Genomic DNA, 15,950 nt, shown 5'->3' with positions numbered 1-15,950 from the left:
TTGGTGTATTTTTTTCCACTAATTTGTAAAATTATCTTATAAATTAGCTAATTTGCTTATAAATTTCTCATTGTGCTATATTATCACCAAATCTTGGATTCAAACTTCTTGTCAAGTTGTTAAATTCTTTCAATTAGCACAGATCCTATTGATCCTATTGTGCTTATGCAAAGTATAAGTATAGTTTGAGCTTATGCGCTTATAGTTTTTGAGTGAAAAATGCATTATTTGGATAATTTTGGCAATATTCACTCAAAAACTGAGGTACATAAGCTCAGATCAATGAGGCCTAGGATCAATCAGTTCCAAAAAGAAATACTTGAAAGAAAATATGTTGATAAAAAAAAAAGAATCTAATATCTGGTAATAACATAGCATAACAAGATATTTATAAGCAAAAATTATGTATGCTGGTCATTTTTGAAGAGTAAAAAGTGTACAATGGCAGTAAGTTGTAGTACAATGCAATAAAATTATAATTTCCAGAAAAAAAAAAATCTTCTTTGGGTCAAAATGATTGGAACACAACATGAGGGTTAAATATATATATATACAGTATATACATATACATATATATATATATATATTTTTTTTTATAACAATAGCCATTATGTGTTTAGTTGCACCTCAGCCATAAACCTACTTGGTAGCTGTACTGTTCTAAAAATATATGATTAAACACAAATTTGAGTCATTATTATTATTATTATTGTTTTTATTTATTGGTATATATTATTATTAATATAATCAAAAAGTAATATTATTATTATTACTATTATTTATTTATTTTTGCACTATATTATTTTTAATATTTTTATTACTATTTTATTTTTGCATTATATCTAAAAAACTCTGTTGGTGCAGCTGAGTTTTACACACTTTTCTAAAGAGAGGAACAACTGAAAACACATTATTACAGTCTGTATGTTTATTAACATTTATTATCAAATGGCGTACCTGAGGCTGAGTTTCTGCAGTGCTGCAAGCACATTTTCTCGAGTTACAGACTCTTTCTCTTCAGTCTTCAGACAGTCGAGCAGAAACCTCAGTAAAGAGGGTATCTGAGACAGGTACATGCGTCCTGGGTGTGCAATAGTGCATGAGACCACGATAAACACATTTCAGAACTAAAGACAGAGATTTATACACAATTTATACAACAAAAGTTTTGTGAAAATTCTGCTCCAAGAATTTTGAGAATTGAGAAACAGAAGTGAAATAAAATTTTACTCAAAACAATATCAATTGATCAGTTTGTGCCATGAACAAAAAAAAGGTATGCTGTCAACTGTGACATCAACATGACGAATGTAGTGTAGCGACAAATCCATGTGACCAATATGCACAGGTGGGGAATTCTTTCGCCCTTAGGCATGCAATTTACATGATTTGGCCAAACAACAATAAAACAGAGTTTGATTTAGAGTGAGAAGTTTGATTCTATCCCGTACAGTTCAGAAGTTATGCAAAAAACTGTGCATATTATAGCGCCACCTAGAGTATTGGAGGTTGGTGTGTGTTTATGATTAGCGAGTGGAATCTTATAGCATCCTGCCACGTTTGTTTATTCTCTGATACACATAAAGGTCACAATAGCAAGGTTATTTTTTTTTTATTTTACAAGCAAAAAATGTCTATTGACTCCTCTCAATTGTTTATTGAACACAGCAATCAATCCGTTGAATGTAGTGTAACGTTCAATGCGGAAAATCCGTGTGACCAACTTGACATTGTGTGGAATTATTTTGCCCTTCTGTGAATTCCTACTGAAATAACCTGATTTAGCCTGCAGAAATTCACTGAACAACAGTAAACGTGACCTCAACTTATGTTAAAAAAAAGTAGGTTTTTCATAAAATGCAAAATGAGAGGGAGAAAAAAAAAGTATTTTGATTCTGTGTGTTTAGAATTAGCGGGTGGAATCTGGAATCATCCTATAAGTCCGTTTACAGTCCCTGACACACAAATAGATCACATTTGTGAAATTTTCTGCAAAATTTTACACACAAAAAAAGGTCCACTGTTTACAGTGAATAGTGTAGCAAATATAGCGATCGATGCATTGAATGTAGTGTAGCGATCCATGTGACCAATCCACCTGACCAACTTGAATTTGTGTGGAATCGCGTGAATTCCTATTGGAATAAATATAATTAACCTGTGAGAATTCACCGAATAATCGCACCTCAAGTTCGAAAAAGTAGGTTTTTCATAAAATGTTAAATGCCCCAAAAAGTTTGAAGTGGAAATAAAAATCCACTTGCACAATTGATTCAGCGTCAGAATTTGTATTCTAGCCTGTTACACAAAGTTTTTGCACATTATAGCGCCACCTAGAGCATCGGAGGGATGTGTATTTATGATTAATGGGTGGGATTTGGGACCATCCTGCCAAGTCTGTTTACAGTCTCTGACACACAAACTGGTTTAAGGAAGAAAAAGAAGAAGACTGGAACAAACAAAACCAGACTTCTCTGCTTGAAGCGAAGACATTTTTGTAAGGAATCATTTTCACTTACCGTCACACAAAGAGGCAAAGGCATTGATGAGCCGTGCCATATACTGTCTGACAATCTCATTTTTGGATTTCATCAGATGAAGAACAGATTTCTGTGAAGTAAACAAAACCAGTTACTCAGCTATTTATTTTTCTTTCCTTGCTATTTCATATGGCTTTTGGTTCAGTTAGTTGTTCTTTAATGTGAAAAGGACTATTTTGTCTGCCTTCTAAGTTCATTCTGGATTTTAGTAACATGATATATTGTCTTTCAGCCTGCACAAAAACTGAAAGGTGAGCTAAAAGCATGTGCGAATCGACTGCCCTAAGGAACTTGCTGACAATTATTGGAAATTATGAGTCAAGAAGTCATGTTATCTGCTGAAACCTGATTCAGGTTCATTCTAATTACCTGAAAAAGACTGACGGTAAACATATTTTAGAAAAGAAATAGGTCACAGACAGCTCAAATTGTTTTAAATGTTGTAATTGTTGTGTTAAGTGTACTCATTGTGAACCGCAAAACAAAAATGTATCAAAATCTGGATAGAAATGCAATTTAAATATATTGGAATTACATAAAAGGGTCTATTTTCAAAACATTTTAGCCATGAATTTGAATACTATACTAAAATATTCGAATTTTACTGTGCATTCTAACACACACACACACACACACACACACACACACACACACACACACACTCAGTTTTAAATTTTGTAATTGTTGTGTTAAGTGTACTCATTGTGAACCGCAAAACAAAAATTTATCAAAATATGGATAGAAATGCAATTTAAATATATTGGAATTGCATAAAAGGGTCTATTTTCAAAACATTTTAGCCATGAATTTGAATACTATACTAAAATATTGTAATTTTAAATAGTATTTTCAAACTGTAAAATTATTCTGAGTGCAGTTTTCATATATATATATATATATATACAGTATATAAAACTCCCCGACAAGGGTTTTGTAATGTACCTGTTTGGAACTGTAGCGCTCCAGAAGATCATTGCTGATGAAGGCTTGCAAAACCGTGTCCCTTTGCTCACCATGTAGAGATCTGGTTAACCTCTGGAAAATAACAACAAAATTGGCATGCAATGTGAAACCCAATTTATGTGTCTCAATGTGTGTTCTAAAGGACAGAAAATAACTCAATTCACTAAAACAACAAAAAATCTCCTACAAATTCTTCAGTTTAAAGGATTCACAACTGAATTTTGATCATGTACATGCTGCAGTAGTTTGTAGCGTGTTTGACCAATATTAACAATATCAACAGACTGTAGTAATTATGGTATTGTGTCAGAAACGATGGGATACATCAGTGATGTGCTTAGCTTATTTACAGTAATTCTGAGTTACCCAGCGCAAAGCTTGAAGCAGCAAAGCCTTCAGTCGATCTGATCCATTCACTAGGTCTTTCTTCAGCTTCTCGTAGTCAAGGGAAGGCAACAGCGGCACGTCTTTGGGCCTCCTGACAGCAGGAAATAAAAGGATGATGAATCTTGCTCATCAGGTTACTGATGGGAATCTTTCCATCTCTGGGATCATCATGTTTCCATAGTCTGGTTTGTTTGCATTTATAAAATTACTTTTGAATGATCTGACAAGTACAAGATGCTAAAGGTAACAAGCTATGCGAGATATTAATCAATTATGTCTAAAAATGTACAGAGAATGTACAAAATTTGATAATTACACTTTTACCCTGGTTTCTAAACACTGTCTAAAATGCAATTATTTAATTATATTCACAGCAATAGATTTTACATAAATAAATAAATCTGGATATTGGATTATTGTGAATAAAATAAAATAAAATAAATAATTAACAATATGTACTTACTAAAGGGTTTCGGATTGGTTTACGCAAACTATGCAACTGACTTTACTGTGATTACTAGTTTTTACTACAGTAAGTACATGTAAAGTGATACAAGGACACTTTTTTGTACAGGTTTCTTCAGATATTTTTCAGATTTAAATATATTCTAAAAATAGTAATAGGTATAAAAACAAGACACTGTAAACTTATCATAATTATTGTAATTAACAGACAAAATCCAGAGAATATTATTTTTTATAATATAATATAATATAATATTTAATAGTTATATAATATCATTTATATAATAGTTTTTTTTAGGATACTGACAATTGTTTAATTCAGTAAATCTTAAATCTGCCATTAGAACATATTTAGGGGTCCTTGCTATATAAAAATAAATAAATAGAAATACAAAAAAAATACAAATGAAATGTGTAAATAAATCAAATGTGAAAATCTGCGATCTATATCAAGTTACCAAATGTTTAGCAGACATACCTGCTAGGCAAGATGAGATTTTCTACTAATCTTTTATCAATCTAAACAAAATAATAAATACAACTTACTGAGGTGCGACTGATGCCCGCAGCATTGAGGAAGCCTAAACGAAAAAAAAAAAATAGAAATGTCATTTGAATCTGTTGAAACATTGGCTTGCAGATGAAAATACAATGCATGTGTGTTAGTGAACTTTTAGTTGGCGAGTATTCATGTTGTTGTAGTCATTAACTAGCATGCGTTCTACAACAGTTGCAAGCGCATATGCAGTGCGGTGGGGTTATGTGTGTACATATACATGCGATGAATGACCTCAAACAAATGAATACCCTGTTTGCAAAGCAGGGAGGTTGGGGGAGGGGGTTAGTGAGAGGAATTCCCCACGCTCATTTACTGCGCTGCACCTGCAGGATCTAATTTCTAACTGAGCCTAAGAGCACGGCAAATTCTGGCATCTCAAAGATGCAATTAGAAGCCATTCCTTGGGGGAAGGTTACATCGAAACCCGCAAGAAGGCGGATCATGTGAGCACAAACTCAGGCGAGTGCTTCCCCATTACTTGGAGTGTGAGAAATAGTGATATCAGTCTGATTTGACGTATGCGGGTAAGTTACGTGAGGCCAAATTTCCTGTCAAATATAAACATCCTTCTGTGAAGGGCTGTGTGAGTCATGCTCGTTTAACTTCAAACTGGTTTGAGGAAATGTTTCGGAGTTATGTATACGAACATTCTCAAGTTTGGCAAATCTTAGTGTTTGCTCTAAATATTTGCAGTTCGTCTGCATATGTGGATTTCACAATGACAAGGGTTTGAACATTATGAGTGTATCCTGGTCCAGAGAAGGATTACATGGTTTACATGTATGTCAAAACTATAAGGGCTGATTCAATGTTTTTTTTATATAAATAAAAAAATAAAAAAATAAATAAAGCAATTGTACACTACCAATCAAAAGTTTGGAATCATAACTATTTTTAAATGTTTCTGAAACCTTGGGGGAAGGTTACATCGAAACCCGCAAGAAGGCGGATCATGTGAGCACAAACTCAGGCGAGTGCTTCCCCATTACTTGGAGTGTGAGAAATAGTGATATCAGTCTGATTTGACGTATGCGGGTAAGTTACGTGAGGCCAAATTTCCTGTCAAATATAAACATCCTTCTGTGAAGGGCTGTGTGAGTCATGCTCGTTTAACTTCAAACTGGTTTGAGGAAATGTTTCGGAGTTATGTATACGAACATTCTCAAGTTTGGCAAATCTTAGTGTTTGCTCTAAATATTTGCAGTTCGTCTGCATATGTGGATTTCACAATGACAAGGGTTTGAACATTATGAGTGTATCCTGGTCCAGAGAAGGATTACATGGTTTACATGTATGTCAAAACTATAAGGGCTGATTCAATGTTTTTTTTATATAAAAAAAAAAAAAAATAAATAAATAAAGCAATTGTACACTACCAATCAAAAGTTTGGAATCATAACTATTTTTAAATGTTTCTGAAAGAAGTCTCTTCTGCTTACCAAGGCTGCATTTAATTGATCAAAAATACAGAAAAACAGTAATATTGTAAACTATTACTTAAAATAGATACTTTCTATTTAAGTATGTGTTAAAATATAATTGATTCCTGTGAATTTTCAGCATCATTACTCCAGTCTTATGTGTCACTTGATCATTCAGAAATCATAATAATATGCTGATGTGCTGATTTGCTGCTCAAGAAACATTTATGATTATTATCAATGTTGAAAACAATTTTTGTTGCTTATTTTTTTGGAAACCATGACACATTGCCATTTAATTAAAATTATTATTTTTTTTTAATAATAAATAAATTATTTTATTCAGCAAGGATGCAATAAATGTACTATATTATATCATATTGTTTTTGATTGTTTGCGACTTCCTGGCGTCAGATATAAACACACACACACACACACACGTCTGGTCAGCTATCCTTGTGGGGACTCTCCACTGGCGTAATGGTTTTTATACTGCACAGACCGTATTTTCTATTGCCCTACACCAACCCTAACCCTAAACCTACCCCTCACAGGAAACTTTGTGCATTTTTAGATTTTCAAAAAACTTCATTCTGTGTGATTTATTAGCTTGTTTACCCGTGAGGACCTCAATTTAGGTCCCCACCGTGACACAAGTCCCCATGAGTCTGTGTGTATTCAGGTTTAAGTCCCCACCAGAATAGAAAAACAGGTACACACACACACAGGTTTGTTTTTGTGAAAAGTGGGGACATCCCATAGGCGTAATGGTTTTTATACTGTACAGACCGTATATTCTATTGCCCTTTACCAACCCTACCCCTAAACTTACCCCTCACAGGAAACTTTGTGCTATTTCAGATTTTCAATACACTCCATTCTGTGTGATTTATAAGCGTTTTGAAAAGTGGGGACATGGGGTAATGTCCTGAAAAGTCACCTTCTCCTTGTAATACCTATGTCATTATACAAATGTATGTCCCCATTTGTCACAAAAACGCGCGCGCACACACACTCACACACACACACACACACACTCACTCACTCACTCACTCACACACACTCTCTCACACTCTCACTCACTCACACACTCACTCACACACACTCACACACACACTCACTCACTCACACACACACACACACACACACACACACACACACACACACTCACTCACTCACTCACTCACTCACTCACTCACTCACTCACAGACACACAGACACACAGACACGCAGACACGCACACACGCACACACGCACTCACTCACTCACTCACTCACTCACTGCAAAGGGCAAAGTTTTTCCTTTTTCCTTCTCCACTGCCCGGTGGCTCTAGTTTCTGAACAAAAATTTGGCATGTTGATATGTAAATGTAGGCGGTCCTGTTTTTTTTTGTTTTTTTTACCTGACGCCAGGAAGTCGCAGATTATTTCAAAAGGAAAAAAAAATAAAAATCATGATATGACCCATTCAATCCTATGGCCCATACTGAATGTATGCCCTTGCTGTGACAGTTTTGTATGTATACTGCTCACTCTGGGGAACTGAAGACAAGTGAAACACGGTCTTCAAAGCAATCAGTGTTATGTGCTTCCTTCGGGATTCAGCTACAATGTACATGATTGTCGGACAAAGCACAGCATTCTTAAGACTGAACAAGGACGTTCGTCCCGTGACACTAGGGCGATCTAATGGGAACTAGATGAAGTAGAGGGCTTTGGGACGAAATACAAAGGAGAAAGAGGACAGGCAGGGCTCAACGGTCATACAGGAAAGACCAGGGAGGCAGGGAGAAATATGATGAAACATTCAGCAACTTACATATCCATCATCATAAGGACTCATAGAGTAATATCCCTTCATGAACAGATGATCAGACACACAAACACACAGGAAAATATGATTAAGGATACACTAGCTGCAAAAGCATGTAAATATCAAAACATTTTAGGCAATGTCAGATTATCCCACCGCTATGTGACTCTTTTTAGGGTCCCGATGTGAAAAAAGTGGGTTTTGTAGGGAAAATGTTACAAACCAAAATATTTTGGGTTGCTTTAAGTTACTAAACCATGATAGAAACTGAAAACAAAACATAAAATACATATCATAAAAGCAATAGATTAAAAAAAATTAAAATTCCAGCTGCAAAAATTCAGTAAATAATGGTAAATGTGAAAGCAATTCAAATGTTTTTATGTTTACAAAAATGTGAGACACACACACACACACACACACACACACACAAAACACGCAATGTCAATAAAAATAAGATAAATCATATTGTACTTAAAATAAAGCTTATTTTAGATTTGTGTCATCGTGACATTGTTTATAACATTTAAGCACATTTCCCTGCAAATTGTCATTACCATAATCTATAAAAATCTCATTGTTACAAAAACGCATTGTTTCGATATATAAAAATTGTCATTACCATAATCTGTCATTTTCAATGATTTTAATTACATTATGGTAGTGTTTGTCACTTTAAAAGTTGCTGATTTTAACACACACACACACACACACACAATCTTTTTAATATTGTTACAGTAATGAATCACCATTGAGAATGACAATGGATTTTTTTTATGCAAAAACACGTGGAACAGTGGTCAAACGTGTTCTTCTAACATGTTTACAAAAAAAACCAAAAATTCATTGGAATGCAAAAACTTGTTCAGTGTGAACATCCTTAAAGGAACACTCCACTATTTTTGAAAATAGGCTTATTTTCCAACTCCCCTAGAGTTAAACAGTTGATTTTTACAGTTTTCGAATCCATTCAGCCGATCTCCGGGTCTGGCGGTAGCACTTTTAGCTGTAGCTTAGCATAGATAATTGAATCTGATTAGACCGTTAGCATCTCGCTCAAAAATGACCAAAGAGTTTCTATATTTTTCCTATTTAAAACGTGACTCTTCTGTAGTTACATCGTGTACTAAGACAGACGGAAAATGAAAAGTTGTGATTTTTCAAGGCCGATATGGCTAGGAACATTGCGCCTGCTGCACCCATGGTACGGCAGCAAAGCTCCTTGATTATTACGCCGGAATGAGAGTACAGTTCCTAGCCATATCGGCCTAGAAAATCACAACTTTTCATTTTCCGTCTGTCTTAGTACACGATGTAACTACAGAAGAGTCACGTTTTAAATAGGAAAAATATAGAAACTCTTTGGTCATTTTTGAGCGAGATGCTAACGGTCTAATCAGATTCAATGATCTATGCTAAGCTACAGCTAAAAGTGCTACCGCCAGACCCGGAGATCGGCTGAATGGATTCGAAAACGGTAAAACTCAACTGTTTAACTCTAGGGGAGATGGAAAAAAAAAATTGGAGTGTTCCTTTAAGGCTTTGTTCAGACAGGAAGGAAAATGTATTTATTTTTATTTTTTATTTTCTGGCATAATACAAAACAATGACAAAGCGGAAAACCATGTGAAGCCAATTCACACTTGCATGTGCTTTGAAAATGAATTCAAATCTGATTAGAAATGGCTTCCAGTGTGAACAGTGTGTCAAATCAGGTTTTAGAGTGTTGCATGTATGCAAATCCATATGCAATGCGCAAGCAATGACTGAGTGAAAATTTGTGAATTTAAACCGAGTTAAAGAAGATTTATCATGACGACCATGAGCAGATTCAGAAGTTTCTGTGCTCTCAAAAATGACAGCTACTTTCGAGTTAAACTTTGACAGCATGTTCTACAGAAAAACAATGTCCACCACGGAATAAAAAAATAAAAAAGGTCATTGTGAGGTCATTTCCCAATCCTGACTTTTTTTTTTTTTAGTAATTCTAAGAAAAAAAAGAAAAAAGACTTCTGAGAAGAAAAGTCTGAATTGTGATATATAAACTCACAGTGAGAAGAAACAAATCTGAAATGTGAGATATAAAGTTGGAGTTACCTTTTCATTTGTATTCTATATTTGCAAAATAATAAAGAAATGGTGGAGTGTGGATGCTTTAAAAAGCCAAATGCATATAAACATATTGTCTGCAATCAGTGAAGGCAGTGACTCACAGTGCCAGGTCTGGTGAAGTCCACGCTCTGAGCTGCACTCTGTCTCATGTGACCGCTGAAGAGCCGCATGCACACACCCTGCAGGTACTCTGGGGAGATCTGCAAAACATCAGCCATATCCCCTGAGCATTTTAGGAGAACTTTGGTCATGTGTAATTATCTGCATTGCTGGAGTTGTGCACATAATGTGTGAGCTGATGTTTGCTTGCCATCTTTCCGCGGACTGTGGCCTCCAGTGAATCCACCAGCTCGGCTGTGACGCCGATGAGGCTGTGATGGTCGGCCTGCAGCTTAGCGAATCTCCTCATGTGGATGGCCGACTTCCTTTCCGCCTCGGTCAGATGGAGCTGCATTTGCTGAATCGCTTCTGGGAGACAACACACACAAACAGTCAAATAAGGGGCTGGTGAACACGCACGATGCAAAAGAGCCACATTAACAACTTCTGAGAGTGACGGTGTATTTGAGCTACGATCAGGGTTCAAAAGGAACACAAAAATCTGATTTTCCTCAGGTTATGTTACAAACACGACAATATTTAGAACAAAAAAAGTATATTTTTCGTTTGATGGCAGTTTGCAAGGTTAACAGCTAATTAATCCCAGCTAATTAGGGACAAAATTATACATACTTTGTATAAATATACAACAATGCTATCTGTTATTATATTAAGATAAAACAAATGTAATTATTACCCACAGTAACATGTAATCATGATTTACAATGTGACTGGAGATTCAGGATTAAAGGTACTTCCCATATTTTGCGAACAATGATATTTTTATGACTTTTATTTTATGTTACAAAAATACATTATATAAGTTATATCACATAACAAAATCACAACATTTGTGTAACAGGGCATTTTCACAGAGACATAATATGATACTAAAACAGCTAAATTATATAAAATACTACATATGATCAATATTTTAATTATTTATTTCAATTATTATATTATATTAAATTATATATTATGATGAAACAAGTTTAATTATTACACATTTTCTGATTTTTAAAAATCATTATTTAATTTATATCATGTTAAAATTATTTAGAACAAAATCACAACATTTGTGTAACAGGGCATTTTCACAGAGATGTTAATAAAACAGCTAAATAATACAAAATACTATATATATATATGATACAATTATAAATATTTAAATTATTATATTATGATGAAACAAGTTTAATTATTACCCATTTTATGATTTTTAAATTCATTATTTTTTTAAATCATGATTTAATTTATATTATGTTAAAACATATTTAGAACAAAACAAAATGTTTTTTGTGATAAAGACAGTTTTTGTGTTTGACAGACACATAATACCCAAGGAAAATTACTAAATAATGCCAATATTAGAGACAAAATCATACATATTTATTTTTATTACATATTTATTGCACATCTAAAATGTGCATACATTATTCTATGAAGATAAAAAAGTAATTGTTACCCATGTAATGTGTAATTGTGATTTACAATGCGACTGGGTATTAGGGATTAAACCATCGATCCCATGTGACCAATACATTTTTATGACTTATTATGCCACCAATATATACTGTATATTTAAATAATGAATTCAATTATTGTATTTGAAAATAAAACAAATGTAATTATTCCTCAAAGCAAAGTGTAATCATGATTTACAATGTGACTGGAGGTTCAGGATTAAAGCTACTTCCTCTAAATGCCACACCCTGTGACTTTTTATGACTTTTCCAGTTATTTTTAATTAATGATAAATATATTTTTTATCAATCTTTATGATTATTTTCAAAAATCATTATATATCAAGTATTTAGAGCAAAACTGTAATGTTTCTGTGACTCGTGCTGTTTCATATGCAATAAAAACAGCTAAATAATACAATTATTAGGGACAAAATTATACATGTTTAATTAAATATTCAGTAAATTATTATATTATATTATAATTTAGTACATTTTGTATCATGCCTACAACGCTACGGTAACAATGTAGGAACTGCATCAGAATAGTTCACCTTTGTTGCCCTTTCCACCTTCGTTCTGGTTTCGTGGTGTTTAGGAGTCATGCCAAAAAGTAATTGTTCATTTTAATGGTTTAATGTCATGAGTGTCCCTGCCCTCAAACTACATCCCAGTTTGCTCATCAAAAACAACATTCACAGGACTCGTGTTCACACTCCACAGCCCATGGTTCTGACATAACACTAACACATGTGCATTTTATGACAATGCACAATGAATTTGGGCCCTTGCGATATTTAATTATTACCCACAGAAATGTGTAATCAAGATTTACAGTGTGACTGGAGATTCAGGATTAAAGCCACTTCCTCTATAGCAGTGTTTCCCAACCTTTTTTTTGGCCACGGCACAGTTTTGATCAGTAAAACATGCCACGGCACACCTCTAAGCACTGAAATATCGCAAAATTGCACAGACATGCATTGCTTCAAGTGGCATATTAAAACTGGATATTATATTAAAAGCCACAGTACCAACTCTGACGATGCAGTGTTGAATTATTTAAAAAAAATGTTTTTCACACATGCTTCAATCACACACGCTCACACACACACTCACTCTCACACACACAGGTTTGTTTTTGTGAAAAGTGGGGACATCCCATAGGCGTAATGTTTTATACTGTACAGACCGTATATTCTATTGCCCTACACCAACCCTACCCCTAAACCTACCCCTTACAGGAGACTTTGTGCTATTTCAGATTTTCAATACACTCCATTCTGTCTGATTTATAATTGTTTTGAAAAGTGGGGACATGGGGTAATGTCCTGAAAAGTCACCTTCTCCTTGTAATACCTATGTCATACCTTTGTCATTATACAAATGTATGTCCTCATTTGTCACAAAAACGCGCGCACACACACACACACACTCTCTCTCTCTCACACACACACACACTCACTCACTCACTCAATCACTCACACTCACACAAAAAAAAAACATTAGGCTTTATAGACATAGTGTTTCTTGAGCAAAAAGAATACGCTGTACTTATTCAAACATCAGTTCTTTATTTAGCCTCGCATTGTGATCGAGCAGAGATCTGTCTCCAGACTTCTGAATGAAGACAGCTGGAGTTATGAGGTTTGCTGACAGTTTGAGGATCCAATGGTGTTACGAGGCTTAGTCACAAGCTCTTTTGAATGCTTTTTTTGGTTAAATATTTGTAAAACTCACAAACAGATGTAAAGATGACCAATAGCATGGATTTAAAATAATAATAATAACGAAATTAAATTTTGATAATTTTCCGGCACACCTGACATGGCACAGTGGTTGGGAAACACTGCGCTCTCTCTCTCTCTCTCTCTCTCTCCCTCCCACCCTCTCTCCCCTAAGTGTTTTACAGGCCTGTAAATCATAATTTTAAAATGATAAAAAAATGCCTCACAATATACACAAAAGGATACATATAAGGTCAGAAGCCTCGGCGTGTTTGAAGCTTTCAGAGTCACTGAGAGAAACTTGTCTAGGCTTTCTCTCAACTCTGGCATCCAGGAATCCTATGATCCGGTAAAAACAATGACAAGCACATTAAAACCTCTTCTGCATCAAGCAAGTGCTCAGTGTACATGAGGTTCATCATACAGAATAATATGATTTTTCAGTATGCAGCAATATGACGTACCTATAAGAACAGGGGTGCCCACACTCGGTCCTGGAGGGCCGGTGTCCTGCAGAGTTTAGCTCCAACCCTAATCAAACACACCTGAAGCAGCTAATCAAGCTCTTACTAGGCATACTAGAAACTTCCAAGCAGGTGTGTTGAGGCAAGCTGGAGCTAAACTCTGCAGGACACCGGCCCTCCAGGACCGAGTTTGGGCACCCCTGTATAAGAAAGTGTACCCCAGTATCTAAGAACTAACCTCAGTTTTCAGAGATTTTCTGCAATGACTGTTAATCAGCTGGTGTGTTGGTGGTTGGTAGTGGATGTGTGTTGTACCTGGAAAAGCTCCTGGAAGGACGGGTGTACTGTGGGATTGGGCACAAACGGCAGAGCGTAGAACGGCAGGAACTCGGTGGTCTGGCTCAGTGCCGCCCCTCTGGTCTCCAGATAGTGCTTGAAATGTGTGATCCTGCTGTCAAACTCTCCTTTATCCTGTATTACACAAACATATTTTTACATCAAAAAAGAGAGAGTTTGCATCTTGACTGAAAGCTAATACTATGCCATTCAAATACTGATTCAAGTCATGTATTCGACTGAACGAGAGGTTGGCCTGAATGTTTTAGTTTATGAGGACATCTGTTGGTCAAACAGAATACATGCATTTGTCTATTCAGTTCATTAAACAAAAAGATAATTGTATTACTATTCCCAACAGTAAAGCGCACTTACGTGACTTCCTACAGCTGATTTCAGTGGGTATATTGTAAAATGAATTTGTAAGTGGAATTCCAGTTTCTGAGCTACTGGATCAAAGTCCCGAATCTCCAGAGGAATGGTTTTAGCCCACAGCTCCGAGAATACCTTATAGTCGCCATCATTAAAAGAGCTGAGAAAATCCTCCTATAGGAAGAAACAAGATATCAAGAGGTCAATTCACTTTTCAGTTGCTTTTCATTTTTAAGTCTAAATAAATACATAAATAAAGGTTTTCTCTGATCTACATGTAAACATTTTTAAAAGGTATATATATATATGTAAATCATATAAACATCAACTAATTTCAGTAGTTTTTTTTCACGTTTCAGTCTTTTTTAATTAAATTAAAATTCACAAATACTGAGCAGTTTGGTAATGACAGAGATTTTCTTTAAAATATTTTGTTAAATATAGATTTATTAAATAGAGATTTTATTAAAATAGCTATATATTATAAATTATATATAAAATCTAAATACATTATATGTGTTGAACTATTTCTGACATTTAAACTACTACTTGTACATTGCAAATTGTACATGATTAAAACTATGATTTCTTATGAAAAAGTGCAAACGTTTTGGAATTCCAGCTAAAAGCAAAAATATAATAATAATAATAATAATAATAATAATAATAATAATAATAATAATAATAATAATAATAATAATAATAATAATAATAATAATAATAATAATAATAATAATAATAATAATAATAATAATAATAATAATAATAATAATAATAATAATAATAATAATAATAATAATAATAATAATAATAATAATAGATACAATTTTAAAGCCAAATAAACTTTTGTTGATATGTTTATAACAAGATTATAATAAAGCAAGCTGATCGGTTATAAAAAAACTATAACACACTGATTCTGCGATGAAAAAATTGTACATATAAATATAAAATTTATTAAAACTTAGTGGAAAAATAAAAAATAGTGGAGTGTTCCTTTAAGGATGTTCACACTGAACAAGTTTTTGCATTCCAATGAATTTTTTTTGTTTTTTTTTGGTAAACATGTTAGAAGAACACGTTTGACCACTGTTCCACGTGTTTTTGCATAAAAAAAATCCATTGTCATTCTCAATGGTGATTCATTACTGTAACAATATTAAAAAGATTGTGTGTGTGTGAGAGAGAGTGTGTGTGTGTGTGTGTGTGTGTGTGTGAGTGTGAGAGAGA

The 15,950-nt window shown here is 34.2% G+C and overlaps 1 protein-coding gene across 1 annotated transcript in view; it reads right to left on the bottom strand.

The window, feature by feature from the left end:
* The window catches only part of armc9 (armadillo repeat containing 9), a 37,016-nt gene that overhangs the window by 17,884 nt on the left and 3,182 nt on the right, over window positions 1-15,950 (bottom strand). The window contains exons 6-15 of the mRNA XM_016256687.1: window positions 13,795-13,887; window positions 12,376-12,400; window positions 10,570-10,727; window positions 10,361-10,459; window positions 8,154-8,189; window positions 4,902-4,936; window positions 3,870-3,981; window positions 3,483-3,575; window positions 2,520-2,610; window positions 958-1,081 (exon numbers count right to left, since the gene is read on the bottom strand). Coding sequence (XP_016112173.1) covers window positions 958-1,081; window positions 2,520-2,610; window positions 3,483-3,575; window positions 3,870-3,981; window positions 4,902-4,936; window positions 8,154-8,189; window positions 10,361-10,459; window positions 10,570-10,727; window positions 12,376-12,400; window positions 13,795-13,887 — 866 coding nt within the window. The remainder of the gene's footprint in view (window positions 1-957; window positions 1,082-2,519; window positions 2,611-3,482; window positions 3,576-3,869; window positions 3,982-4,901; window positions 4,937-8,153; window positions 8,190-10,360; window positions 10,460-10,569; window positions 10,728-12,375; window positions 12,401-13,794; window positions 13,888-15,950) is intronic.

This window comes from Sinocyclocheilus grahami, unplaced genomic scaffold (genome assembly GCF_001515645.1).
Source record: "Sinocyclocheilus grahami isolate Dianchi unplaced genomic scaffold, SAMN03320097.WGS_v1.1 scaffold1461.1, whole genome shotgun sequence".
In the NCBI taxonomy this organism is placed as follows: Eukaryota; Metazoa; Chordata; class Actinopteri; order Cypriniformes; family Cyprinidae; genus Sinocyclocheilus; species Sinocyclocheilus grahami.
This window is presented reverse-complemented; position numbering and strand designations above follow the sequence as displayed.